The 27,876-nt window shown below is 66.4% G+C and overlaps 2 protein-coding genes and 1 long non-coding RNA gene across 8 annotated transcripts in view; 1 reads left to right on the top strand and 2 right to left on the bottom strand.

The window, feature by feature from the left end:
* Positions 1–22,473, top strand: part of APC2 (APC regulator of WNT signaling pathway 2) — a 24,212-nt gene extending 1,739 nt beyond the window's left edge. Inside the window, exons 1-15 of one of the 4 annotated variants that reach the window (XM_058728476.1) lie at positions 1,291–1,708; positions 4,296–4,454; positions 4,591–4,681; positions 4,787–4,967; positions 5,944–6,052; positions 6,137–6,250; positions 6,787–6,864; positions 7,063–7,161; positions 7,682–8,069; positions 8,504–8,599; positions 11,537–11,676; positions 12,021–12,098; positions 12,326–12,442; positions 12,754–12,968; positions 15,229–22,473. In XM_058728476.1, coding sequence (XP_058584459.1) covers positions 4,314–4,454; positions 4,591–4,681; positions 4,787–4,967; positions 5,944–6,052; positions 6,137–6,250; positions 6,787–6,864; positions 7,063–7,161; positions 7,682–8,069; positions 8,504–8,599; positions 11,537–11,676; positions 12,021–12,098; positions 12,326–12,442; positions 12,754–12,968; positions 15,229–20,173 — 6,792 coding nt within the window. In that variant the 5' untranslated portion in view covers positions 1,291–1,708; positions 4,296–4,313 and the 3' untranslated portion in view covers positions 20,174–22,473. Of the gene's footprint in view, positions 1–1,290; positions 1,709–3,608; positions 3,742–4,295; positions 4,455–4,590; positions 4,682–4,786; positions 4,968–5,943; positions 6,053–6,133; positions 6,251–6,786; positions 6,865–7,062; positions 7,162–7,681; positions 8,070–8,503; positions 8,600–11,536; positions 11,677–12,020; positions 12,099–12,325; positions 12,443–12,753; positions 12,969–15,228 lie in introns of those variants that run through there. The other 3 variants (XM_058728475.1, XM_058728478.1, XM_058728477.1) reach the window with 3 other exon arrangements.
* On the bottom strand, positions 10,042–11,457 carry LOC131510886 (uncharacterized). Its single transcript, XR_009261225.1, has 2 exons — positions 11,131–11,457; positions 10,042–11,036 (listed from the first exon to the last, which is right to left on the bottom strand). It is a non-coding gene; the product is annotated as an uncharacterized LOC131510886 (long non-coding RNA).
* Positions 22,436–27,876, bottom strand: C4H19orf25 (chromosome 4 C19orf25 homolog). Of its 3 annotated transcripts, none has more exons than XM_058728537.1 (3): positions 26,878–27,876; positions 25,650–25,781; positions 22,436–24,090 (listed from the first exon to the last, which is right to left on the bottom strand). In XM_058728537.1, exons 2-3 carry the CDS (start codon positions 25,777–25,779, stop codon positions 23,864–23,866), a joined length of 357 nt encoding a protein of 118 aa, XP_058584520.1. In that variant the 5' UTR covers positions 25,780–25,781; positions 26,878–27,876; the 3' UTR covers positions 22,436–23,863. The 3 variants fall into 3 exon arrangements, with proteins under 3 accessions (XP_058584520.1, XP_058584518.1, XP_058584519.1); XM_058728535.1 differs by lacking the exon at positions 26,878–27,876 and adding an exon at positions 26,074–26,202; XM_058728536.1 differs by lacking the exon at positions 26,878–27,876 and adding an exon at positions 26,066–26,201.

Below are 27,876 nucleotides of genomic sequence, written 5' to 3'. Positions count from 1 at the left end.
AGGACTTAGTTCTGTGCAGGCAAGGATTCTCCAACCCACCTCCCAGTGGGCAAAACAGGAAACTGAGGCCAAAGAGAGAGACGGCCAAGGTCACAGTGAAGCTGGGCCCTAGGCTCTGTCCTCTCCCTGCCCCCATTCCGGCTCTGGCCAGTCTGCTCTGCTCTCGGTGATCAGCTTGGACTGCCCCTGCTCTAAACCCCTGGTAGTGAGCTGGCGCGGCCCCGCGAGAAGCCCAGGCCCCCTGACAGGGGACTGGCCGCTCAGCTCCAGGGACGGCACATGTCATTCCTTCAGCCCCGGGGAATACCTTTCCCCTCCTTGCTTCCATAGCCAACTCTTACTCATCCGGGAGAGGCCAAGCACTGGTGTCCTTTTGTGCAGCCTTCCCAGCTTCCAGAAAGAGCCCCTCTGCCCCCCCCACACCCCCTTCCCAGGGCCCACAGGCTGGGGACTGCTGCGTTTGGCTGTGGAGGCTCCAGGACAGCCAGGCCCCCTCTCAGGGACCACCCCCCCCCCCCCCCGCCCCGGCAGTGCTAGCCCAGGGCGGGGCACACGGGACCTCCTGCCACCCAACAGAACACAACGTGGTGTGTGTGCCCTTGGCTGCCTGCCTTGCACCAGCCCTTACAAAGGCTGCACCCCCCACCCCACTTCACCGGGGGGGGGGGGAGGGGAACAAGGTTCTCGAGGCAAACATGTGCCACAGCCCCCCCCCTCCCCCAGCCAGGAAAGACAGAGCCAGGCCCCCTAAACCACGTCTCCTGGCCCAGAGCCTCCTTCCTCCTTGGGGCGTGCGTGTGTCAGAGGCAGTAAAGACTGGCCCCAGCCGCAAAGTTCTGGCTCTGTGGACCCATCGAGGACCTGAGACAGCTGGGACCCCAGGCTTCTCCTTGGCCTTACCTTCTGTGAGGGTGAAATAGTGTAATGGGAGACAGAGACACAGAGAGACAGATTGACAGAGAGCGAGAGACATGGGGTGGACAGGGAGTCGCCGCAGACACCCCTGGAAGAGCTCTGTCAGGCGGGAGACAGAGGCGCCCGGGTCCCCAGTGCCTCTCAGCCTGCCCGCCCATCCCCCACCCCCACCCCTTCATGCTGGCCGTGACCCCGCTGGCAGGGGGTGGGGAGTGCAGTCTGGATCCCGAGCCCTGCCCCGCCCTCACCCGTCCGCACGAGGCTCGGCTGGATCCGTCGGGAGGGGCTGGCCTCCCCCTTGCCCCCCACCCCCACCCCCCAATTCTGATGTAACATCCGAGACCGCATGCTTTTTTTTACTCTCAAATTCTCCGGATCCAGCCGCCGGAGGTTCTTGACCGCTTTACCCCGGAACGGGTGGAGGGCACAGGGTCCTCGTCCTCGGGGCGCCCCCCCTCCCCCCCCCCCCCGCAAGCCCTGCACACGCAGTCCCCGAACCCGCCCGGAGGCCCGACGTCCGGCTGCCGCCGCTGGTCCCCGCCCCGGGGCCGCCATTGGCTGTTGCCATGGCACCAGTCCGTCTTCCCGCGCCGCAATTGGCCGCCGCGCCCGCATCCCGCATCCCGCATCCTCCCCCGCGCGCGGTGGTCTCGCCCAGCTCCGGGAGCGGCGGCGCCGCCTGGCCAGGCCGGGACCGGGCTTTGTCCGCCCCAGAGCCCTCTGCCTGCGCCGCCGAGACCCCGGAGCCCCCGCCCCGCGGCGCCCCCGCCGGCCCGGCCCAGCCCGAGATACAGTAAGCGCTTCCCCGGGGTGGAGGGCAGGGGGCGCGTCCTCCGCCTCAGCCGGGGGCGGGGGGGGGGGGGGGGGTCTCCATCCCCTTCTCTCTGCTTCACCTGTCAGCACACGCTTCGTTTCTCCAGGGTGGAGCCAGAAAGGGAAACTGAGAACCAGGGAGGTTGGGCCCCTGCGTCGCTGCTGCCGGGCCCACGCACACACCCACCCACGGGGTTCAACACTCGGACCTCCCAGTCTGCAGGCAGGCCTGCTGTGTGCTTGGGGGGTAGTGCTCCTCCTCCTTGGACATCAGGTTCCTTCTCTGTAACGTGGGTTTGAAGGAAGGGCCCCTTTGGGGCACATCTGCCGTCCTCCCCTGAAATTTGGCCACTCACGGCTCAACCAGGGGAACTGCCAGCTATTGGCGCTTTCCCTTCTGCAATGGAGATCTCTCGGGGAGGCTCCCAGGAGTCCCCTGACGCAGCCTGGGGATGAAGTCCAGGCAGGAGGGCTTCCTGGAGGAAGCCGCACCTTGAAGGGTGGCAGGAGTCAGGAAAGGTGCTCCAGGCAGAAAACTGCACGTGCGGAGGCCTGGGGAAGGACACTGCAGTGTGGCTGCTGGGTGTCAGCGAGGCAGGGTGCATGTGGAGGAATTGGCTCTTATCTTGAGGGCACTGGGGAGCCATGGGCGGTACTGGAGCGAGGGAGGGATGGAATCCAATCGCGACTTTCAAAGCTTCCTTTCGGCTTTCTGTGAGAGTGGACTGTGGGAGGCCAGCGAGGCTGCCCTGATGGAAAGGGTGTAGGGGGCCTGGCTGGGCAAAGCTTGAGGGGCTGGTGGGAGTGTGGAATTGGGGAGGCCAGGCTGGAAAGAGGGGAGTCTGGTGGGTGGCCCTGCCGCCAAGCTCAGCGCGATGAGGATACAGCAGTGACCACCAGGCGTAGGGGTAGTGAAGGTGTCCCAGGCTTAGCCTGGAACATCCAAGATGAGGGAAACCTGGTGTGTGTGTGGGGGGGGGGGGGGGGATGGACAGCCCTGGGTGGGGCTCCAGGAGCCGGCCTGGGTTTAGGGAGTGGGAGGGACACTCAACAGGGTCCTACACCACCTAGAGCTTCCCTGAGGCTGTGCTGGGCGTGGCAGCCGGACCCCAGCAGCCCAGCAGTCTTGCCACAGCCCGCGGCCTGAGTCCCAGCTGGGAGCTCCCCCCCCCCCCGCCCCGCCCCCCAGCCTCGGGCAGGGTCGATATTGGGGTGGGAGGCAAAGGCCCTCGGCCTTCCCTACCTGACACATTTGCTCCCACTTGACTGTCCTGTCTGCCCTCCCACCGACCCGCAGGGCCGAGTTCTTCTCAACCCTCAGATGGGCAAAGCGAGGCCCGCAGAGGCCAGAAAGCACTGCCTGGACTTCTGAGTCCTCCCAGTGTCGGGTCCCGGTCGTGCCTTGCCGGTCACCTGGGCCTGTTTCTTCCTCTGAGCACAGCCCAGTGGCGGTCCCTGAGGCTCGGGACTGTGGCCAGCGAGCCAGATGACGGGTCAGGCATAGAGCAGGTCCTCCCAAAGGGTCAGGATGGCCCAAGCCCATCACCCCACGCTTATTCCAGGCCCAGCGAGCCCTTGGTGGTCCCAGGGTGGGTGGGGTGGGGAGGGTTCTGGGGGCAGGAGCAGAGGGCGGACAGTGAGTGACGGGGCACGTGAATGAGTGCATGTGGCCAGGCTGGGGGGCGGAGAGCAAGTGCCTCCCTGTGGGCTGGGAGGGCGGGCTGATCTGGGGAGGGGCTCCGGGGAGGAGACCACGGCCTGCCACTGGTGCGCCTCAGACAAAGGCGGAGGGAGGGGGCGCGAGCCGATGGGAAGGGAACAAAGAGGGAAGGGGGGGTGGGGAGGAGGTGGGACAGCTCCGGGGAGGGCCAAGCCCAGAGAGGAGGAGCTGCCAGCCAGCTGGACCGAGGAGGCTGGGCCAGAGTGAGGACAGCCACACACAAAGAAGCGGGTGGCAGTGGGAGAGCCCCGGGGCTGGCGCAGGGCTGCCGGGAGGGGAGCCGGGCCAGGCAGGTGGCTGCTGGGCTCCAGCTGTTGGTGGAGGGGGTGTGGGGGTGGCGGGGGGTGACCGTGGTGGGCTTGGGTCTGCCGGCCAGGCTGCCCAGCTCCGGGCGCCCCACCATCACCTGGCCCTGGCTCTCTGAGCCGTGTTCTTGGCCTCCACGGCAGTTCTAGCGTCCTGGGCTGGGCCCGCTGGCGGTCTGCCCACCACACCTCGGGGCAGCTGCGTTGCTGTGGGAGAGGGCCTCGGATGTCCGTGCGTCTGTCTAGCTGCCCGCCTGTGTGTCTGGGAGCCCGGCAGTGAGGGTGGACGTGTACTCGTGTCTGCTGGCCACCTGGGCCTTGGGGCTGCGTGTCTCCACATCCATCCCGGGGCTCTGCCCCTCTGCCTCCCATTGGCCCTGCCCGTGCCTGTCCTCCGGGACGCCAGAGTTCTTTCTGCCTGCAGCGGTCCACACCTGGCGCTCCCGCTGGGATTCATCCCCAAGATCAGATGGGAGAGCTGGGGCTTAGATCAGGGCACCCTCCCTAGACCCCTGGGTGAACCGGCTGACCTGTGGCCCCAGGCGCTGCAGGAGCTGAAGATGACGAGCTCCGTGGCGCCCTACGAGCAGCTGGTGCGGCAGGTGGAGGCCTTGAAGGCCGAGAACAGTCACCTGAGGCAGGAGCTGCGAGACAACTCGAGCCACCTGTCCAAGCTAGAGACGGAGACGTCCGGCATGAAGGTGAGGGTGGGGCTGGGCAGAGGCCTCGGGCTGCCCTTACAGGGACAGACGCCGGGGTGCTGGACCCAGAGACCCACAGGCCAGCCCAGGGCAGCAGGCTCACGCTGCCGGACACCCTCTCCCGCCCCCACCTTAGGAGGTCCTGAAGCACTTACAAGGCAAGCTGGAGCAGGAGGCTGGAGTGCTGGTGTCCTTGGGGCAGACGGAGGTGCTGGAACAGCTGAAAGGTGAGGGGCCCACGGGGGGGCAATCCCCAGCTTGCCCCCAGAGGTTGCCGGGAGGAGGGGCGGGAAGGGGCACTGACCTTGCCTTCTCCCTCCGCGCCCATGCAGCCCTGCAGATGGACATCACCAGCCTGTACAACCTCAAGTTCCAGCCCCCAGCCCTAGGTCCTGAGCCCACTGGCCGGACCCCCGAAGGAAGTCCAGTACACGGCTCCGGGCCTTCTAAGGACAGCTTTGGGGAGCTGAGCCGGGCGACCATCCGGCTGCTGGAGGAACTGGACCGGGAGAGGTGAGATGGCAGGTGGCGGGGACCTGGCCGCTGGAAGCTGTCACGTAGCTCCGCCCCCAGCCGGCTCCGCCCCAGCACCTCTGCCCGCTGATTGGCCCGCCGGCACGTGTTCCACCCACCTCCTGAGTCGGCCTTGCCCACGCCCACTCCACGTGGCTCCAGGGGACCTCAGCTGGAGCCCGAAGAGGAAGGGGGAGTCCCTGGCACAGGGCAAGGCTCCTGGGAGATGTCCCCACGGGTCCCCAGCATGCAGGCTTCGCGAGGGACAGGGCTGTGTGTCCATTGCCAGGGTCAGGACTGGAGCCAGAAGGGCTCAAGGCAGCCTTTGTGCAGAGAGGGCTGTGGCCCAAGAAACCTGGGCGGGGGGCCAGCAGAGGAAAGCAGGGTCTGGGCGCCCAGCTCCGCTCGGCTGGGTTGTGTGGGGTCGGATGCGGCAGTGCAAGGGCGGCTTGGGGTCGAGGCCATGCTGTGCTGTAGGACCTCAGGCCAGTCTCCTCACCCCTCCCAGCCCCAGGCTTCCGCTCTGTAGTTCTATGTAACAAAATTATTTAAAGTCAATAAATTTTTATTTGAAGAAAAAGAAAAAGAAAAAGAAAAAGACCCTGAGCCTGAACGTGGAGCTCTGTAAAACGGGAAGGGCAGCATCGCCCCCCACAGGGTTAACAGGGAGCCTGGTGCGCCCGGAGCAATCTGAGCCTGACTTGGTCTTTGTAGGCTAGAGGGAGATGAGCGAGCGTGGGAGAGGCGTTAGCACAGCCCCCTCAGGGTCTTTCTCTGGGGGCCACAACTTATAAAGTTGAATTGATTTTCTGCACCCCACCCCAGTCCCGGGAGCGCCAAGGGCGAGCCTTTGCCACGCCGTTCGACTTGGCACACAGCGCCCAACAAGCGATCACACAAATCAAAATAAACAACACACGCAGGACGGCTCCCGCCCTGCGAGCCTGCGCCCACCGACTGCCCGCCCCCTCCCCAGGTGCTTCCTGTTGAACGAGATCGAGAAGGAGGAGAAGGAGAAGCTCTGGTATTACTCACAGCTGCAGGGCCTGTCCAAGCGCCTGGACGAGCTCCCGCACGTGGAGACGGTGAGCGCGCGGGGGACGGCGCGGGGGGGAAGGGGCTCGGGCCCGGGCGCCCCCTCACCGCGGCCCGCCCGCCCCTCCCAGCAGTTCTCGATGCAGATGGACCTGATCCGGCAGCAGCTGGAGTTCGAGGCCCAGCACATCCGCTCGCTGATGGAAGAGCGCTTCGGCACCTCGGACGAGATGGTGCAGCGCGCGCAGGTGAGGCGGCGGGCGCGGCGGGGCGCTGGAGCCTCTTCCGGGCAAGAGCGCGTCACTGGGCGGAGCGCAGGGACTGCTGTGGGAGGGGTCTGGACCGGGAGGCGGAGCCAGGGGGGGTAGAGCCCTTTGTGGGTGGGGCCAGAGGGAGCGAAGGGCGGAGCCGGGCCCCGAGGGCAGGGTCCGAGAACTGTGGGGGTTAGGGGACGGCCAGTGGGCGGAACCGAGTATGAGCCAGCCCTGGGCCGCGGTCCGTGGGCCGGACGAGATCAGGGAGCGGGCGGGTCCGGAAGGGTGGGGCGGGGTCAAGCAAGAGAGTGGGTGGAGCCAGCGCCTGGGTGGGGCGGGGTCGTGGGCGGAGTCAGATACGGCAGCCACGGTGTTTACGGTGGGCGGGACCATATAGAGGAATGGGGGTGGGGCCAGGGTGGGGCAGAAGCAGAATGCTGACGGAGAAGTGGGTGGGGTCATACGGGAGTGGGCGGAGTCAGACCCGGGGGGCGGGGTCAGCCCCAGCGCGCATCTTTCTCTTGGCTCAGATCCGCGCTTCTCGCTTGGAGCAAATCGATCAGGAGCTGCTGTCCGCACAGGACCGGGTGCAACAGACAGAGCCCCAGGTACTGGGAGGGGTGGCGCCAGGGTCCTGGGGTGGTGACGGGTCTAGGCAGTGAAGAGACCGCTAGGGCTCTGCCCGGTCCAGGAATGGCCTGCAGCCCCCACCCACATCGTCACGGGGGTGTGGCCGGCATTGGCAGCCTGGGCGCTTTGTGGGGTGCTCCCCAACAGAGCCCGCAGGTCTGGCGCTCTCCGCACAGGCCCTGCTGGCGGTGAAGTCGGTGCCGGTGGACGAGGATCCAGAGACCGAAGTCCCCACACACCCTGAGGATGGTGTCCCTCAGCCCGGCAACAGCAAGGTGAGGGGGCGTCCAGGTTGGTGGGGGAGGAGGCCGGTGGGTTGAGGCAAGGGGTGCAGATGGCCAGCTGGGTTGAGGTGCATGGAAACCTGGGTCCTGCCTCTCTGTCCGATGTGGGGGGGCCTTCCCTCCGCCGCCTCCATAAAGCGGCCCCAGGTGTGGAAGGGCCACCCTGGGGTGGGGTGTGTGCTGAGGCTGGGGACAGCTGTCCTGTGTGTGGGGACGGCACCCTAGACGTAGACGTAGGAGGTCACCCACGGGAGTACCCCGTGAGGAGGACAGTCAACTTGGCCCTCCTCAACCGGGGGCGCCCCAGTGCCCTCCCCAGGTGTGTGCCACTGCCCACAGGAAGATGCAGGGTGAGGGTGTCGGGGGTGAGCACGTGACGGTCCTGGGCTGGGGTCACAAGACGCTCACTGTGTCTGGGCGGCCCACCGGGGGTTCGGGGACTGGCTGGGGCCAGGTGAGCCGGGCGTGGTTCACCGCCCCCCTTGACCCCCCCGTCCGCCGCCCCTCGTAGGTGGAGGTGGTCTTCTGGCTGCTGTCCATGCTGGCCACGCGTGACCAGGAGGACACGGCGCGCACCCTGCTGGCCATGTCCAGCTCGCCGGAGAGCTGCGTGGCCATGCGCCGCTCGGGGTGCCTGCCGCTGCTGCTGCAGATCCTGCACGGCACCGAGGCCGGCGCTGGGGGTCGCGACGGAAGCGCCGGGGCGACGGGCGCCAAGGACGCACGCATGCGCGCCAACGCGGCGCTGCACAACATCGTCTTCTCGCAACCTGACCAGGGCCTGGCGCGCAAGGAGATGCGCGTCCTGCACGTGCTGGAGCAGATCCGGGCCTATTGTGAGACCTGCTGGGACTGGCTGCAGGCCAGGGACGGCGCCGAGGGAGGCGGCGCCAGCGGCGGTGAGCCAGCGACGGGGGGCCGCCGCCGGGCCCCTTCTCGGTGGCCTGCGCCGGCGAGGCTTGTGGGAACGTTGTCTTGGCGGATGGGCACAGGGGTGGCCCCCGACACCTGGTGACACGGGGTGGGTGCTCAGGAAACCGCCGCCGGATGCAGGGATAGGTCGTGGGTCCCCAGAGAACAGAGTGTGAGGTTCCCGGTGTTTGCAGCCGATTGCAGTTACCTTAGGACAAAAGCCGCAGGCGTCACCTCCCCCTCCCTTGGCCGTCCTGGCTGAGGACCCCCTGCGTGGGTTGGCGGGAGGCGTGGGAAGGAGCCCCACCGCTCTGCGCTCTGCGAGCCCGGCGCGCAGCCCTTTGAAAAGGCCTGGGGTCTCGCAGGGATGCAGAAACCCACCGGCAGTGGGAGGGCGCTGACCTGGTCCCCTGGCCCACAGCTCCCGTCCCCATCGAGCCCCAGATCTGCCAGGCCACCTGTGCCGTGATGAAGCTGTCTTTTGACGAGGAATACCGCCGAGCCATGAACGAGCTGGGTGAGTGCCCCCTCGCCTCCCGCAGGAGGGCCCCGGTGCCTCGGTGTTGAGTGGAGGGGCTGGGGACGGGGTGGGGGGGGTGGGGGTGGGGGCTCGACCTTGTGAAGTTTCAGGTTCGGGGGCATTACGAGTATCCTCTTTTTCCATATAAAAGTCATCAAAACACGGAAAAAAGAAATAGCAAAGGCCAAACATCACATCCATATGCTGAGTTTGGCTGTAAGGATTACAAAACACACGGCTTCTCACCCAGCCGGTGGTCAGAGCGCCCCAAGGTTGGGTCAGGTCCCGTGTGGTTTGGCTGCGTGGAGGGGGGGGGCTCGCGGCCCTGGTGAGGGGGGGGCACGTGGTGAGGGGCTTTGGCACCAGTGGGTTCTTTAGGAGTGTGCACACCTTTGGGGCACCCCTGCGCCCCGTGGCCGGATTTACAAAGCAAGAGACACAGAAATAGGAAGGCAGGCGGGCAGCAAGCAACCCGTGTGACCCCCCCGATCCGGAAACGGCCTGTGTCCAACAGTAAGTCCTGTTGTCGTGTAAGTCCTCGTGTGACTTACAAGTGGAGGAGGTGGTAAGGTCTCTTCTCTACACAATGCACGTGCACACACGTGCCCAGAATGCAGTGTAGACAGAATGGAGTGGCCCTGGGCTACACTTCCCCCAGCCGATGCCAGGCAGGAAAAGGAGGATTTCAGTTTTCATTGTCTCCTTCTGACCGTGAACGTTTGTACTATGAACAGGTGGAATTTCATATAAAACCGGTTCTCAGAGTGTGGCCCACAGGGACCCCTGGGGGTTCCTGAGATCCTTCTCAGAGGTCCACAAGGTCGCAATTGTTTTTGCCCTTGCCACCCCCGTTTTTTCTCGTGCGTGCGTGCGTTCGGCGGGGTTTCCAGATGCTCCTACTCTGAGGACCACTGGGCTGTACGTTCTGGGGTTTAAAAGGCTTCTTCTTTTTATTTTTTAATAAAAAAAACCTTTTTAAAGTGTTTATTTTTGAGAGAGAGACAGAGACAGAAACAGAGCGAGACAGAGACAGAGAGTGAGCAGGGGAGGGGCGGAGAGAGGGAGAAACGGAATCCGAAGCAGGCCCCAGGCTCTGAGCTGTCAGCACAGAGCCCGACACAGGGCTCAAACCCACAAACCGTGAGATCATGACCTGAGCCAAAATCAGACCCCTAACCGACTGAGCTCCCCAGGCTGCTCCCCAACGCTTCATTTTAAAATTTTTTTTTTTTTCTCAACGTTTTTTATTTATTTTTGGGACAGAGAGAGACAGAGCATGAACGGGGGAGGGGCAGAGAAAGAGGGAGACACAGAATCGGAAACAGGCTCCAGGCTCCGAGCCATCGGCCCAGAGCCTGACGCGGGGCTCGAACTCACGGACCGCGAGATCGTGACCTGGCTGAAGTCGGACGCTTAACCGACTGCGCCACCCAGGCGCCCCCCCAACGCTTCATTTTAATTTCTAGCATGGAACAGCTCTCACCCACAGGAACAGAATCTCTCTGGGGGTCCTCAGAAAAGTTCAGAGGATGCAGGGGTCCGAGGCCAAAACACTTGCATGCCGCTGTTGTCCGCCGAGGCCCCCTAGCAGGGGGGTCCCCCACTCCCAGCACAAGCACCCCACCCACGGCCGAGTTCGCAGTCCTTTCTCCCTCCTCCTGTTTGCTTCTGTCCTGCGGGTTTCCAGCAGTGGAGAATTCCACGTTATGGAGCATTGAAGGCCTGAGAAGCGTCCCCTGTAATAACTTACAATTACGCATCACAAATTTTTTAGGGATGTCAGGCCAGCTCCATTGGAAAGGCGCGTGACTCTTCATCTCAGGGTTGTGAGTTCGAGCCCCACATCGGGTGTGGAGCCTACTTAAGAAAGTTAAATTGTGGTAACATACACACAGCCTAAAATTCACCATCGTAACCGTCTCTAAGCGCACAGCTCAGCGGCATCAGGCACTCACGCTGTTCTGCACCCGCCCCCGCCACCCGTCTCCAGAACTTTCCATCTCCCCGGACCGAGACTCTGTCCCATGAAACACTGAGTCCCCCCCACCCCTGGCTCCCACCGTCTACTCTCTCTGTCTCTGTGGACGGGACTCCTCTGGGGACCCCCTGTGCGTGGGGTCACAGGACGTGTCCTCCTGTGTCGGCCTTCTGTCACACGAGTAAACTCGGGCAGAATGTGTCCAAGGTGTGCCCACAAGGTGTGGCGGCAGGTGGCAGGGCTCCTGGTCACGGTTGAGCACCGCTGCCCAGTGGCAGGACACTGTGGTCTCGGGTTGGTCCCCTGGCGGACACCCGGGTTGTTGTGACCGTGGCGCCGGAGCACGTGGCCTGTTGACGGGGTGTTCAGGTGCACGCGGGCCGCTGACGTCCCCAGAGGGTGCCCGGCCGGCCTGCCCCGGGCCCGGGGATGAGCACGTTGCCTCCCGCACGTTTGCTGCGTGAAGAGGGAGAAGCTTCTTGAGTCTGTGCCGCGACTGCCCCTTCTCTGCCTGCCGCCGTCTCTCCCAGGGCCGTCCGCCCGTCCCTACGCTGGGCACGCTGGCCCCCCGCCGGTGGCTCCTGGGCTCGAGCCGTGCAGACCCTGTCCTCAGTGGCTCCTGCTCTAATGGTCCTGAGGGAATTCTCACGGGGGGTGCTGGAGGGCGTCCTTGAGAAAGCGGCTGCGTGACTCGGGCGCTGGGAGTACAGGCAGGAGTCTGGGCAAATAGGGAAGAGCGTTCCGGGCCGAGGGAACAGCTGTGCGAAGGCCCGGTACTGGGGCAGAACCCTCGGAGCCGGCTGCACAGGTAGACCTGCCGAGGGCGGGGGTGGGGCGGGGAGGGGCCGAGGGCGTCCTGGCAGGGGGCGCTCACAGGCCGAGGCCAGGCGGGGCAGAGGGCAGGCGGGCTTGGGGGGGGGAGCGGGGCTCACCGTGCCCCTTCCGCACCCCTGCAGGTGGGCTGCAGGCCGTGGCAGAGTTACTGCAAGTTGACTACGAGATGCACAGAATGACCCGGGACCCGCTGAACCTCGCCCTCCGTCGATACGCCGGCATGACCCTCACCAACCTCACCTTTGGAGACGTCGCCAACAAGGTGTCTGGGGCCGGCCGGAGGGCGGGCAGGGTCAGCGCGCTCCAGGCCCGGGCCTGCCTCGACCTCATGCCCGCCTTGAAACGGTCCTGAGGGGGGAGACAGTTGTCCCCGACTTCCAGGCGGAGGCCCAGAAGGCTGGTGTCCGAACGCGGCCAGCGGGGCCGCCACGCTCGGGGCTGGGGGAAGCTGGGTGGCGTCGGCGCCGCCCTGAGCCTCTTTCCTCCTTGGAGCCGCTGGGTGAGGAGGGGCGGGGCTTGGGCCCTTGCACACAGTAGGTCTACCTCTTGCCCCCCCCCCCCTTCCCCTGCCCGCTGTGGCGCGACTTTCCTCCGTCACGTCAACAGGCCGCGCTGTGTGCCCGCCGGGGCTGCATGGAGGCCATCGTGGCCCAGCTGGCTTCTGAGAGCGAGGAGCTGCACCAGGTGCGGGGGTGGGGGGCGGCGTGGCGGGGGTGGGGGGGGCGGGGGGAGGCCCACAGGGCGGCTCACCGCCCGAGGCCTTTCCGCCGGCCAAGTCCCCTCCCCTCTGGGTGTGACCGGGCTCCCGTGGTGGGCGCCCCCGCCTGGCGCAGGGGTGAGGATGCGATCGGGGCCGGCCGCCCGGGGAGCCGGGGCCCCAGGTCCACCGCGCCCGCTCCGCCCCGCCCCAGGTTGTGTCCAGCATCCTGCGCAACCTGTCCTGGCGGGCCGACATCCACAGCAAGAAGGTGCTGAGGGAGGTGGGCAGCATGACCGCCCTGATGCGGTGCGTCCTTCGAGCCTCCAAGGTGGGCACGGGGGCGGGGCGGGGACGCGTGCGTGGGGGGGAGGGGGGGGCGGGGACGCGCCCGGGCGTGGGGTGGGCCCGGCCGGACCGAGCGCTGCGGAGCGGGTGGCCCAGCCGTGGGGCCGCCGGCCCCGCGTCTCGAGAACCGCGTGACGGTCAACGTGATTGCTTCTCGCTCGCACTCGAAGGCGTGTCTGGGTCCGCGGCTCGATGGTGGGGGGCGGGAGGGGCGGGAGAGGCGGGTGCGCCGGGCTCGCTGGGCCCCCGCCGCTCACCCCCCGCCCCCCGCCCCCCGCCCCGCTCGGCGCCCAGGAGTCCACCCTGAAGAGTGTGCTCAGCGCCCTGTGGAACCTGTCGGCGCACAGCACGGAGAACAAGGCGGCCATCTGCCAGGTGGACGGCGCCCTGGGCTTCCTGGTGAGGACGCTGACCTACAAGTGCCAGAGCAACTCGCTGGCCGTCATCGAGAGTGGCGGCGGCATCCTGCGCAACGTGTCCAGCCTCATCGCCACGCGGGAGGACTACAGGTCGCCCCCCCTCCCCCCGCCGGGGCTCTGGGACGGGAGTGGGGTGGGGGGGTGGGCACCGGGGGAAGCTGGGCCCCAGGCGCAGACCGGGGTGGGGCTGGCAGATCCCACTCTGCTGGGAACCGAGGACAAGCCCTGATTGTGCTGTGAAATGAATGGTCCCGATTTGTCCCTGGAGACTAAGTGTTGTTTTTTTTTTTTTTTTTTTAACATAAGTATACCCCAAATTTTGTGTGGGGTGTACTCATATAATTAACGTTTAGTTAACTTATGAAAATGAAAACATGGGGGCGCCTGGGTGGCTCAGCCATTTAAGCGTCTGACTCTTAATCTGGGCTCAGGTCGTGATCTCACAGTTCGGGAAATCGAGTCCCACATCGGGCTCTGTGCTGAGCACGGCACCTGCTTGGGGTTCCCCGTCTCTCTCTGCCCCTTCCCTGTGCACACACATACAGGTGCTCTCTCAAAATAAATAAACGTTTCAAAGTAAAATAAAAATAAAATGTATGATTTTTTAGATAATCTTAATAAATACTTGTTCTTTATTAGAATCTTTACTGAGTAGGGGCGCCTGGGTGGCGCAGTCGGTTAAGCGTCCGACTTCAGCCAGGTCACGATCTCGCGGTCCGTGAGTTCGAGCCCCGCGTCAGGCTCTGGGCTGATGGCTCAGAGCCTGTTTCCGATTCTGTGTCTCCCTCTCTCTCTGCCCCTCCCCCATTCATGCTCTGTCTCTCTCTGTCCCAAAAATAAATAAAAAACGTTGAAAAAAAAAAAAAATTTTTTAGAATCTTTACTGAGTAATATTAAAACCTCTTTTTAAAATATTTATTAATTTTGCAAGAGAGAGAAAGTGCAAGCAGGGGAGAGGCAGAGAGGGAGAGAGACAGAATTCCAAGCAAGCTCCGCACCGACAGGGCAGAGCCCAATGTGGGACCCAAACCCACGAACATGAGACCATGACCCAAGCTGAGAGCAAGAGTCGGACGCTTAACGGACTGAATGCTTGTTCTTTACGAAAATAAAGTATTGTTTAGGGGCGCCTGGGGGGCTCAGTCGGTTGAGCGTCCGACTTCGGCTCAGGTCATGATCTCGCGGCCCGTGGGTTCGAGCCCCGCGTCGGGCTCTGTGCGGACAGCTCGGAGCATGGATGGAGCCTGCTTCGGATTCTGTGTCTCCCTCTCTCTCTCTCTGCCCCTCCTCCACTCTCACTCTGTCTCTCTGTTTCTCAAAAGAGAATAAATGTTAAAAAAAAAAAAAAATTAAAAAAAAATAAAGTATTGTTTATTGGATGATAATCAGTAATGCTTTTAACGTAAGAAAACACAAAACATTAATTTTTAATATAAGTATATCCCAAATATTGCATGGCCTCTACTTGTGCTAAAGATTTTATTTATCAAATCAATAAAACACTTATTTACTAAGTAATACTAATAATTAACAATGCTTAGGGGTTTTTTTCTTAAAAGATTTTATTTTTAAGTAGTCTCTACACCCAGTATGAGGCTCAAACTCACCACGCTGAGCCAGCCAGGCACTCTGATATTTTTAAAAACAGATAAAACTTATCTTCAGCGTAAGTATACCCCAAATATCGTGAGATGTAGTTGTGCTAAAATGAGGTAAAGTCAAACTGAAGTTCACTTTAAAAAAAGTATTTTTTAAAATGTCTACTTATTTATTTTTTAAATGTTATTTTTTTAATGTTTATTCATTTTTGAAAGACAGAGAGAGAGCACAGGCAGGGGTGGGGCAGAGAGAGAGAGAGAGGGAGACATAGAATCCGAAGCAGGCCCCAGGCTCTGAGCTGTCAGCACAGAGCCCGATGTGGGGCTCGAACCCACGAACTGTGAGATCATGACCCAGGCTGAAGTCGGATGCTTAACCGACTGGGCCACCCGGGTGCCCCTCTATTTATTTATTTTGAGGGAGTGCATGTGAGCGGGGAGGGGCAGAGAGAGAGGGAGAGAGAGAGTCCCAAGAAGGCTCCGTGCTACCAGCGCAGAGCCCGACCCTGGGTTCGAACGCATGAAACGGGAGACCGTGACCTGAGCCCAAATCAACAGTCGGACACCTACCTGACCGAGCCCCCCTGCGCCCCTAGAAGAAAGTATTATCATTTCACTATATGCTGTCGCACCACGTATTTATTCGGTGTCCTGAAACGCACAGTCGCCTGGGGAGCCCCGGACTCGCATTTGCGGGGGCGGGGCGGGGGTGGGGGGGGTGGGCGCAGGCCTGACGCCCCCTCGTGCCGCAGGCAGGTGCTGCGGGACCACAACTGTCTGCAGACGCTGCTGCAGCACCTGACGTCCCACAGCCTGACCATCGTGAGCAACGCGTGCGGCACGCTCTGGAACCTGTCGGCCCGCAGCCCGCGCGACCAGGAGCTGCTGTGGGACCTGGGGGCCGTGGGCATGCTGCGGAACCTGGTGCACTCCAAGCACAAGATGATCGCCATGGGCAGCGCCGCGGCCCTGCGCAACCTGCTGGCCCACCGGCCCGCCAAGTACCAGGCGACGGCCACCGCCGTGTCCCCCGGCGCGTGCGCACCCAGTCTGTACGTGAGGAAGCAGCGGGCGCTGGAGGCCGAGCTGGACACGCGGCATCTGGCCCAGGCGCTCGGCCACCTGGAGAAGCAGGGCCTGCCCGAGGCCGAGGCCGAGGCCGCCTCCAAGAAGCCGCTGCCGCCCCTGCGGCACCTGGACGGGCTGGCCCGGGACTACGCCTCCGACTCCGGCTGCTTCGACGACGACGAGGCGCCCTCCCTGGCTGCCGCCGCCTCGACCGCCGAGCCCGCCAGCCCCGCCGTGCTGTCCCTCTTCCTGGGCAGCCCCTTCCTGCAGGGGCAGGCTCTGGCCCGCGCCCCGCCCGCCCGCCGCAGCGGCCCGGAGGCGGAGAAGGAGGCCGGCGGGGAGGCGGCCGTGGCGGCCAGGGCCAAGGCCAAGCTGGCGCTGGCGGTGGCGCGGATCGACCGGCTGGTGGAGGACATCTCGGCCCTGCACACCTCGTCCGACGACAGCTTCAGCCTCAGCTCCGGGGACCCCGGGCAGGAGGCCCCGCGGGAGGGCCGCGCCCAGTCCTGCTCCCCTTGCCGGCGGCCGGAGGGCAGGCGGCAGGAGGCCGGCGGCCGGGCCCACCCGCTGCTGCGGCTCCAGGCCGCCCACGCCAGCCTGTCCAACGACAGTCTCAACAGCGGCAGCAGCGCCGGTGACGGGCGCTGTCCCCGCGAGCACACGAGGCCCTGCCCGCTGGCCGTGCTGGCCGAGCACCACGAGGGGGCCCCGTGCAGCCAGGCGCGGCCCAGCCGGCTGGACCTCAGCCTGCCGGGCGGCCGGGAGCCGGGCGGGAGGGACGGCTCTGCGGCCGACGCCTGCGTGCGCACCATCAAGCTGTCGCCCACCTACCAGCACGTGCCGCTCTTCGAGGGCCACCCCAGGGCAGGGGCGGGCGCGGGCGCGGGGCCCCTGGCCGCCGGGGCCCGGAAGCAGGCCTGGCCGCCCACGGAGGGCCTGAGCCAGCTGCCCGAGAAGCCGGCGGCAGAGACGGCGCCCCTCCGCCTGTCCCGCTGCAGCTCTCTGTCCTCGCTGTCCTCGGCCGGCCGCCCCGGCCCCAGTGAGGCCGGGGACCTGGACAGCGACTCGTCCCTGGAGGCCCTGGAGGAGGCGGGACCCGGCAAGGCGGACCTGGACGGAGCCTGGCTCGGGCCCGGGGCCGCCTCCCTGCCCGTGGCCATCCCGGCGCCGCACCGGGGCCGCGGCCTGGGGGCGGAGGACACCACGCCGTCCAGCTCCTCGGAGAACTGCGTGCAGGAGACGCCGCTGGTGCTGAGCCGCTGCAGCTCCGTGAGCTCCTTGAGCAGTTTCGAGAGCCCGTCCATCGCCAGCTCCGTCCCCAGCGACCCGTGCAGCGGGCTGGGCAGCGGCACGGTCAGCCCCAGCGAGCTGCCCGACAGCCCCGGGCAGACCGTGCCGCCCAGCCGCAGCAAGACGCCCCCGCTGGCCCCTGCGCCCCCCGGCGAGCGCGAGAGCACCCAGTTCAGCTTGCAGTGGGAGAGCTACGTGAAGCGATTCCTGGACATCGCCGACCGCCGGGAGCGCTGCCGGCTGCCGTCGGAGCTCGATGCCGGCAGCGTCCGCTTCACGGTGGAGAAGCCGGACGAGAACTTCTCGTGCGCCTCGAGCCTCAGCGCGCTGGCCCTGCACGAGCACTACGTGCAGAAGGACGTGGAGCTGCGGCTGCTGCCCCCCGCCTGCCCGGATCGCGGCGGCCCCGGGCCCGGCCCCGGCCCCGGCCCGCACCTCGCGGGGCACCGCCGGCGGGACGAGGCCGCTGGGTGCCTGGAGGGGCCGGCAGCCGCCGACCAGGAGCTGCAGCTGCTGCGCGAGTGCCTGGGGGCAGCCGTGCCCGCCCGGCTCCGCAAGGTGGCCTCGGCCCTGGTGCCCGGCCGCCGCGCGCTGCCCGTGCCTGTGTACATGCTGGTGCCCGCCCCCGCCCGGGGGGACGACTCATGCACCGACTCAGCCGAGGGCACGCCGGTCGCCTTCTCCAGTGCCGCCTCGCTCGGCGACGAGACGCTGCAGGGACCTCCCAGGGACCCACCCGCCGGGCAGGCAGCCGGCCGGAAGACCGCAGGTCGGGAGGCCGCCGCCAGGCAGGCCACCGGGCACCGCCACGGGGCGTGGGGCGGGGGCCGGAGCGCAGAGCAGGCCCGGGGGGCGGGCACGAGCCGGGCGGGGCTGGAGCTGCCCCTCCGCCAGCCCTCGAGCGCCTGCGCGGACAGAGACGGCCCCCGCCCGGGCCAGGCACGTGGGGACGGGGCACCGCAGTCGCTGTGCCTCACGACGCCCACCGAGGAGGCCGTGTACTGCTTCTACGACAACGACTCCGACGAAGAGCCGTCCGGGGCGGTGGCGGTGGCGCCGGCGCCCCCGCGGCGGGCGTCCGCCATCCCCCGTGCCGTGAAGAGAGAGCACCTGGCCGGCAGGAAGGACGCACAGGCCACACCCAAGGCCGCGGCCAAGGCCCCGCCCGCTGCCCGCGCCCAGCCCAGCCTCATCGCCGACGAGACCCCGCCATGCTATTCCCTGAGCTCCTCCGCCAGCTCCCTCAGCGAGCCTGAGCCCCCTGAGCAGCCGGCCGGCCGGCCCCGTGCTCCCGAGCCGGCCGTCGCCAAAGTCGTGGGCCCGGGGGGCAGATGCAGCGGCGCCCCCAGCCCGCGGGCGGGGCCGGGGCCGCTCCGGCGCTGTGTCGGGTCAGCCGTGCCCGGGCGCCGGCTCCAGGCGTCAGGCCCGCGGCGCCGCAAGCCCCAGGCTGCCCGGCCAGACAAGCGGCCAGCGGAGCGGCCCCAGGAGCGCGGTGACGAGGCGGCGGGCTCAGACCAGGCCTCCGACCTGGACAGCGTCGAGTGGCGCGCCATCCAAGAGGGCGCCAACTCCATCGTCACATGGCTGCACCAGGCGGCGGCCGCGGCCACCCACGAGGCCTCATCTGGCTCTGACTCCATCCTGTCGGAGTCCGGGCTGTCAGGCTCCACCCTGCAGCCGCCGGTGCACAGGAAGGGACAGCGGCTGCAGGCGGGCGGTGCCGCGAGGCCGAGGCCGGAGAAGCGGGACTCAACCCAGGCCCAGCACGGCCCCAGTGGCCCCGAGAAGCTGCGTGGTGCTCAGAAGACGGCGTGCAGGGTGCCGGCCGTGCTCCGGGGACGGACCGTGATCTATGTGCCCAGCCCGGCCCCCCGGGCACAGCCCAGAGGCAACCCCGGCGCCCGTGTGGCACCGAGGAAGGTGGGAGCCCCTGCGCAGACCGCAGCCCCGGCCAAAGCCCCCAGCCCCGGGCAGCAGCAGCAGCAGCAGCAGCGGTCTCGAAGCCTACACCGGCCGGGCAAGATCTCGGAGCTGGCGGCACTGAGCCCCCCGCAGCGGAGCGCCACGCCGCCCGCCCGCCTGGCCAAGGCCCCCTCATCCGGCTCCTCCCCGGCCTCCCCGGCCTCCCAGCCCCCGCCCAGGAGGCCGCCCTCGGGCCCCCAGGCTGCGGGGCCCCTACCTGGGCCCGGGGCGTCTCTGGCGCCCCAGACGCCCGCGCGGGCCCTACTGTCCAAGCAGCACAAGACGCAGAAGTCACCTGTGCGGATCCCCTTCATGCAGAGGCCCGCCAGGCGGGGGCCGCCAGCCCTGGCCCGGGCAGCCCCGGAGCCGGGCCCCAGGGGCCGGGCAGGAGCCGAGGGAAGCCCGGGTGCCCGAGGGGGCCGCCTGGGCCTGGTGCGCGTGGCCTCCGCCCGCTCCAGTGGCAGCGAGTCCTCCGACCGCTCGGGCTTCCGGCGGCAGCTGACCTTCGTCAAGGAGTCCGCGGGCCTGCCGCGCCGCCGCCGCTCAGAGGTGGCCGCGCCCGAGGCCGCGACCTCCACCTCCCAGGGCGGCTCCCCCCGGCGCGGTCGGCCCGCCCTGCCCGCGGTCTTCCTGTGCTCCTCGCGCTGCGACGAGCTGCGGGCGGCCCCCCGACGACCCCCTGCAGCCAGGCCCAGCCCCGGCGAGCGGCCGCCGCGGCGCCCCAGCTCCGAAAGCCCGTCCCGCCTGCCCGTCCGCACGCCGGCCGCCCGGCCCGAGGCCGTCAAGCGCTACGCCTCCCTGCCGCACATCAGCGCGCTGCCGGGGCCCGCGGCCGACGCCGCCCGCCGCAGCAGCGACGGGGAGGCCCGGCCGCTCCCGAGGGTGGCGGCCCCGGGCACCACGTGGCGTCGCATCCGGGACGAGGATGTTCCGCACATCCTTCGGAGCACGCTGCCCGCCACCGCCCTGCCCCTGGTGGGCGCCTCCCCCGAGGAGGGCCCCGGCGGGCCCCTGCAGCGCAAGACCAGCGACGCCGTGGTCCAGACCGAGGACTTCGTTGCCTCCAAGACCAACTCCAGCACGTCTCCAAGCCTGGAGACCAGGGGGCCCCCCCAGGCCCTGGGCGGCGGCCCCACATCCTTCCCTGGCAGCGATGTGGATGGGCCCTGCCCCCCCAAGGCGCCCACCTCTGCCCCCTTCGTCCATGAGGGCCTGGGGGTGGCCGTGGGAGGCTTTCCCACCAGCCGGCACGGCTCCCCCAGCCGCGCGGCCCGCGTGCCCCCCTTCAACTATGTGCCCAGCCCCATGGTGGCAGCCACCGCCGACTTGGCCGCAGAGAAAGCCCCCACCGCTGCCCCCGCCAGCCTTCTGGAATAGTGGCCGGGGCTGGCCTTCTAGAACATCCTCTCCCGGTCGAGGGCTGGCCTGGCTGCCCAGGGGGTGGTCCCACGGTCCATCTACCCTCCAGAGCCCCTGCCCTTGGAGCCCCCCTGCAGCCTGAATCGGCCTCACATCTCACGCACAGATGCTTGCTCCGCGCCGCGGGGGCTCTGGAAGGAGGTGGGGCGGGGGGCCGGAGCTGCGGTCCCAACCTGGCCCCCACGCAGAGACCACCCTCCCAGCTCGGGCTGCCCTGCGCAGTGTGCTCGTGGCCCCGAGCTTCAGCAAGACCCTCCCGTTTCGGGAGGTGCAGGGAAGTGGCAACCCGCCCGGGGTGGGGGACGGAGCGGGGAGGGTGGCCCCCTCGAGCGGGCGCCCGCCCGCGCGCGCCGGGATGAAGCCTGTAACGTCGGAGGCCCCGTAATTGGTTAATGATGGCTTTGCCGGTTCGCTTGCCGCCTCAGCCCCAGCTGGGGGTGTGGGGGCGGGCGCGGCTGAGCCCCAGACAGCGCCGTCTAGCGAGCCGGGAGCGCCCCGCCGCCGGGCGGCCCGGAACTGCAGGGAGAGACTGGTGCCCGGACGGTGGGGACGGTCAACGGTGTGGTCGGACAGCTCGGCTGGGGCGGGGGCGTGCGACCGCCACGGGCGGGAGGAAGCGTGTGGAGGGACGCCCCCGAAAGGCCACCGCCGCCGCGCTGCTCTATTCCATTCTCCTTCGCCACGCACGAAGCGCTGGGCCCCACGGGCCTCGCGCCAGGGGCGGCACAGCTGCGGGAGATGCCGGCCCCGGGTCGGGGGCGGGGAGGGACGGGTGGGAGACGGCGAGCCCCGAGGCCTCACTTCTCCCCTCTCACGTGCAGCTCAGGGCCCCCGGGTGCGCGCGTGTTCAGCCTCAGCCCCGAGAACGCCTCCTTGCAGGGAGAGCCGGCGACCTCTTTCCTGCGGCGCGGGGGCCCCCGGGGAGAAGCTGATCCTGGCGAGCGGATCTGCTGAGACAGCCGCCCCGCCGGAGCGCCACCCCCGCCGGGGCAGATGCCGTCAGGGGAGACAGCGTGGCTGCCGCAAGTCCCTTCTCTGAAGAGCAGCGGAGAGCCCCCGCCCGCGGGCACCGCTGACCCTCCCCGTCACCCAGAAGGGGTTCCAGTGGCCGCCACCCTCGGCTCGGGGAGCCCCTGGGAGCCATGCTGACCCCGATGCCACACGCACCCCGCTGCATCGCACCCCAGATGCCCCATCCCGTGGGACGCGAGCCGGGCCCAACCTGAGCGTCCGGCAGGCAGGAATGGCGTGAGCCCGCCGTAAGGCCTCGGCCGCCCCTCGGGCCACGCAGGCGTGTGTCAGAGACCCGCAGGGCCCGGACTGGGGGTCGCCGGCTCCTTTGTGGATTTGGGGACTGCCAAATACTGTCTGTGCTTCCAGTCCCCGCGGGCCAGGCTTCCCCGAAGTGGCCTGGCGGGAGGGGAGAGGCGGCAGCAGGCCCGCCAGCGGCTCGTCCAGCCACAGGGCCCGGGGCTTCGAGCACCCACGCACTGTGAGACCCTGGGCACTGCTTTCGCCGCTCTGTGCCTCAGTCTCCCCACGTGGGCCGTGGGGAGAACTCCCAGAGCTACCTCTTGGGCGAGTGGAGAGACCACCAAGACTGGGGGAGAGACCTCGCTGCCGCCCCCTGCCTGCCTCTCCACGGGCGGGGCCGGAAGGCAGCCCCACGCGGGCCAGCACACAGGCGCTCCCTCCCCATCCGTGCCCGGCAGCCACTTTTGCCTTTTCCAACCCCCTGCACTGGGGGCACAGCCACACCTCATCATCCAGCCTGGGCGGGCCGCAGGGGCCCTGGCGGCACAGATTTCTGGAGGCGGCGGTTGGCGGTCAGCGGACAATCAACCTGAGTCGGGGGCTGAAGACCTGAGGTCTCAGGACCCAAAGGACCAACCCGGCCACCCGCCAAGGGGACACGTCAAGGACCCATCCGCCTCTGGGGTGAGCCCGAGGGGGACGACTGTGACCCCAGGCCTGTGACTTCGGGCCCAGGGCCGGCCGGATGCACCCGCTGGCGCAGCATTACCTCACCCCTGCCGCCCCCGCCGGCCTCCCGGTTGGCGGCCACGGCACCCCACAGCCCAAGCGTGGTTGTCCCGGCTCATCCCTTCGTGTCTCCGTCCCGGGTCTCTGCAGCACCACAGGCCACGTGTAAATACAGCCCATCCACCCCCACTGACCACGCAGCCGGCGTCTGGCGGGAGGAAGCCACGGAACCAGGCGTCTCACATGCACCTTTAATAAACAGCTGTTGAATCGCGCTCTGCTGCTTGTGGCTGCGTTTCCAAGTGGGTGAGGAAGGGGTCGGGGGCCAGGAGGGGACTCCGGGGCCTTCTGTCCTGCCCACCCCTTCTGGGGTCCGGGTGACGGCCCAGCCTGGCTTCTGCCGGGAGCAAGCAGATGCCCCTTTGGGCAGGTCCCTGGACGCAGAGCCTGAGTGTGGGCCCGGGGTCCCAGGTCGACAGCACCGGGAGGCCAGCGGGTGTGCCCCTGCCTGACCCCAGGGGACTCCGAGTGGACAGCACCCCGGAGTCAGGAAGCGCTGGAGACCAAGGCCAGGCAGGGAAAGCGGAAGGACTTCTCACCAAGGGCGTGCCGTGAGCAGCGGGGCGGGCGTGCGATGGTCAAGCGTCCCCGAGGCCCCCTTTTCTGGGTCTTGGTTTTGGGGCCTCTCAGGCTTAAGCAGGCTCCCCTTCTTCAGGGGAAGAGAAACACCTCCGGGGATGCTCGGGGTCCCCCGTGTCAGGGTCCTGCTGTGGCACTTCCGAGCTCCCACGGAGCCCCGGACAGGGGCAGCCACGAGCAGCGTGGCTTCTGGGACGCCTCTTGCAGCCAGCCACCTCCTCTCCGGTTTTCTGAAAGTTGCTCTTTTTGAGCGAAAAGCCCTTTTCAAGATCCGCTCCTGTTCCATACACCTGCCCATAGACGAAGCCTTCCAGGATGAAGGCAGCCAGCGAGGGCTCGGGTGGGAGACTGGCCGGCTTGTCCCCTCCCGGGAGCCCAGGCCAGGCACCCCCGTGATGGGGTGGGTCCCGCACCCCGACGGGTAACCCGCCCCGCAGGAGCGCCCAGGCCTCGGACCGGGGTGCTCAGTAGGGGCACCACCAGAGGCCCCGTCTCCGGTCCGGGCCCTGCTGGGCAAGTGCTCTTCCAGCAGCCGGCCACTGTCTGGAGGGAACGGGGTGCTCTGCCGGAATCCTGCCCCCCGCCCCTGCAGTTCACACGGAGATGGGCGGAGACAGAAAGCAGCCGGGGTTCCACGGGGTTCCATCTCCCTTGCGATGACGCGGGGAAGCAGGGTCGCCAGGGGCAAGGAGAGGTTGGACGGACCGGCCCTCGGGTGCTGGGGACCCCGCACGAAGTCCGGTCTGGGCTCCACGGCCGGGGCGAGCGGCACCCACACTGCCCCAGACCCGCCCCTCGAAAGGGGCCCGCGCCCGGCGAGGCAGCTGTGCCTGTCACCCCCCACGCAGGCTGTGGGCCCCGGGGTCTCCGGGCCCCGGGGCGAGCCCAGGCCATGCGACCCAGGGGCCCGCGTCTGAGGTGTGCCGGGTCAGGTGTCTCGGGGGGGGGGGGGGGGGGGGACCAAAGGTGCTGGTGAGCCGCGCGGCGCCCTGCCGGGGTGTGCGCTAAGGCGAGCTGGCGGGCCAGTCAGCCCAAGGAGGCGGCCACGGCCCCTGGGGGCGCCCCCTGCTTCAGCAGCCGGACTTCCCGCTCCAGCCCCTCGCCAGCCCGCCACAGGTCCTCACGCTTCTGCTTCAGCCCATCGCCCGCCTGCTGCAGACGCTGATTCATGGCTACGTAGGCGCGGCTCTGCTGGTAAAGCTGCTGCCGCTGGGCCTCCGCGTCCTCCGCCCTCCCGGAGAGGCCTGGGGAGTCTGGGGACAGCACGCAGCACCCCGGTCAGGGAGCGACAGGGAGAGGATCCGGCTGGGGGCACGGATCACAGAAGGGGCGGGACAGCCCTGTCCTGAGGCCCTGCCCGGGATCGGCCTCCATGTCCGCCCGCAGAGGGGGGCAGGGGGGGGCCACAATGGAGCCACAGACCAGGCTGGCTCCCACCCCACTCTCGTCCTGCAACCTTTTCCCTGTTCTCAAGACCTCGGGGTTGGGGGGAGGATTGGGACACGCGTTTCCCAGCGGCCCCGCTTCCTAAAACAGCCCACGCCCGGCCACAGCAGAGACTCCACAGGGCTCAGGTCCCCTAGAGACGTGTCAGATGCTCCCCACTTGCCTCAGACAGGAGCCCCGCCAGCAGGGGGAGCCCCTCTCCCTTCAGTGAGCCCAAACGCAGCCCGTGCCTCAGTCTCCCCACCGTCAGGATGCTGGGGGCCCTGGGCTCAAGCAGCCTTCCGAGAAGCAGCTGCAGGACGGGGATAAACACCAGTTGTGCCCCACCTGCCAGAACATTCTGGATGGTGGAAAGCCCTGCAGGTGAGCTGTCCAATACAGAACCAGCCGCCAGCCAGGAGTGGTTCTCGAGCACGTGAAGCATGGCCACACGGAGCAAAGAACCCAATTGTTACTACTTCTTAATTTTTTTTTTTAATTCCCAAAGCAGGGGCGGGTGGATGACTCTGTTGGTCAAGCGTCCAACTCTTGATTTCAGCTCAGGTCATGATCTCACAGTTCCAGAGTTCCAGCCCCGCGTCAGGCTCCGCGCTGAGCACGGCACCTGCTTAAAATCCTCTCTCTTCCTCCCTCCCTCTCTCAAAATAAGTAAATAAACTTAAAAAAAAAAAAAAAAATCCCAAAACGTTTCTCACCATCTATGGCTTCACAAGACTTAACGGTGAATTCTCTTCCCACTAGACCAGCCCAAGGGCGGGCACTGGCCTCGACCTTGCTCACCTCCTGACCCAGTGCCCAGAGCAGCACCTGGCACGAGGCCGGTACCTTCTTCGGGAAGGTTGAACGAGTGAGTAAACGAACCTCATCAGGGCCACAGCTAAGCGAGCGGGCTCTGTGCCAGGACGACGACACGGCCACTGAAATCCCAACTTCAAGCCATTCCCCTTCTCACCGAGTATTCTCCCCCACCGCCACTGAAAAATCCATTTGTTCGTGTTTTTAATTTTAGGATTTTACTTTTAAATAATCCCCACACCCGGCGTGGGGCAGGAACCCACAACCCTGAGGTCCAGAGTCCGCGCGCTCCGCGGGCTGAGCCAAAAATCCATTTCTAGCTCCCTGGCTTTTTACCGGAACAGGCGACAACCGGGATGTGGCGGCGGACCCGACTGCGGACCCCCGTTCCAGACGCCCCTCTGCAGCTGCGCCCCACTTTACAGACGTGCGGCGGAAGCTCAGAAAGCGTAAGGACCGCGCTGAAATCGAAGCTCCTAACCTCCTCGGCTGCACAGCGCTTCTCCCCGCCCCTTGCCGCTGGGGTCTCAGGGTCGACCCCCCCCCTCCGCTCGTGCCCGGGCTCCCCTACCTTCCAGGGCCAGGGCGGTGAAACGGGGTCCTCGGAGGGGCGCACCCCGCACGTCCTCCAGGATCTGCTCCACCGCGGGGGGCGCTGGGCGAGTGGGCAGTATCACCCGCTTCTTGGCCTTGGAACCCATCCCTGGAGGCGAGAGAAAAGGCAGTTGACGGGGGCGTCTACCTCTCGGCGTTTTCCCTGGGCCCTTCCTCCGTCCAGTGAACTCCTACACACCCACCGGAGCCCCGTGCCCGGGGAAGCCCACCCTGCCCCGCCCCGCTGGGCTCGCTTGGCTTCGGGGGGGGGGCGGGGGGGGGTGGGGGGGGGGGGCCCCTGCCCTCCAGCGACCGACAACTTGGGGCCAGGGGGTTTCCGCATCCGACTCCATCCCCGCCTCGGTTTCCCCGTTAATGCCCCGAAAGCACTACCGCCTGACCCAGGCGCGCGCACTGAGCCGCCAGCACCGCCGACAACCCACTTCCGCTTCCGGTCGCAGCACCGTCCCGCCCAGCAGGCACGTGACGCGTACTTCGGGCCTCCTCCGGCACCGGCCCGCCGCTCGTCAGGAGGCCACACCCCCTCTTAAAGGGCGCCGCGCCTCTAAAGGTCCTCAATGGTCTGACTGGACCCGGGAAGTACGTGACCTCAACCTGCCCGCGCCCCAGGCCTGGAGAGCACGGGGTGGGCAGGGGGTCCTGTCCCGGCTCCCCTCGCTGCGTAACAAAGCACCCGAGTCCCGGTTTTTCTGCCCAAAGTGGGCAGGGCGCCCAACCCACGTGGCTGTCGTGGGAACAAAGTTAACTGCCCTCTCGAGGGGGCTGGCCTGGCCGCGCCAATTCCCCGGGAGGTGGCCAGAGACGCCGGACGGAGCTCAGCCTGCTAGATTCCATCACAGTTGCCCCTCTGGTCCCTAGCACCGCCCACCTCTGCCCTGCCTGGTTCCTCCCCCGACAGCTAGGGCGGGAAGACAGGCTCAGAGACCAGGGCTGGTTTTGTGCCTTTTAACAGCTTTACTGGATGTTATCTACACGCTACACAGTCCACCTGTTTAATGTGTGCAATTCAATGGTTTTGAGAGAGATGTACAACCACCACCATAGTCTAATTCCAGAACATTCCATCACCCAAAAGACCATCCCCATTAGTTATCACCTCCCCCCCCCAGCCCCCACGAGCCCCCCCCCCCCCACCCGTGTCCGTGGATGAGCCTGTTCTGGACGTTTCACACACTCGGACTCACACCCCGTGTGGCCTCTCGTGTCTGGTTCCCTCCCTCAGCGTCGTGTGTTCAGGGTCCTTCCGCGCGGGGCGGCGGGCGTGGGCGCCTCGCTCCTGTTGCCGGCCGTGGGACGTGCGCGTGCACGGCGGACACGTTTATCTGTGGGACGAGCGCGTGCGTGGACACACCGAGTGACGTGCGCTGGTGCGCGATGGGCACATTGACCGTCCGTCCCTTGATGGGCATCTCGGTTGTTTCCATCTTCGGTTGTCGTGATTCCTCCTGCTGAGAATATCCCTGTAACGGTTTTGTGCAGATATATGTCGTTTCTCTTGGGGACATGCCTAGAAGCGGAACTGCTGGGTCATACGGTAACTCTGATGAATGGTTTACAGAACTGGTTTCCCGAAGTGTCTGCCCCCGGCGGGCACATTTGGGTGCTTGCTGTGTGCCAGTGGGAAGACTACCTCTCTCGATCTTACGTTGGGTGAAGCAAGTGCCAGGCTTGGTGCTGTTGCACAGATGAGGCCACCAAAACTGCAAGAAGGAGGCCAAGCACCCCTGGACGCACGGCCCGGCCCTGGCAGGTGCTCAGATCCGCAGACGTGCTCACAGCAGCAGGATTCACAATTCACGGGATGTAGAAACAGCCTGACTGTGCATGGATGGATGAATGGATCAACACACTGTCCGCCCACTCGGCCCGTGAGCAGGAGCGAGGACACCCGCCGTCTGCAGGGCTGAACACACAAAACTCAGGGAGGGAACCAGACACGAAGGCCACACCGGGTGTGAGTCCACGTGTGTGAAACGTCCAGAACGGGAAAATCAGCTTGGGGGCCAGTGAAAGCAACATGCCTCCAGCCCATAATTCCCTTGGCCTCCCCATGACTCTCGGGGAGTAGAGAAGCAGCACGATTGTTATAACTTCATAGACCTACCTGCGGGGCCGGGAACAGCCGCACGCATGCTCATTTGGGAATCGTGCTTCTCTTCATTATCCGCGTCAAAGAGAAACAC

The sequence above is a fragment of the Neofelis nebulosa genome, chromosome 4, assembly GCF_028018385.1.
Source record: "Neofelis nebulosa isolate mNeoNeb1 chromosome 4, mNeoNeb1.pri, whole genome shotgun sequence".
Lineage (NCBI taxonomy): Eukaryota > Metazoa > Chordata > Mammalia > Carnivora > Felidae > Neofelis > Neofelis nebulosa.
The sequence above is the reverse complement of the archived record's forward strand: the minus strand, read 5'-3'. Positions and strand labels throughout refer to the sequence as shown.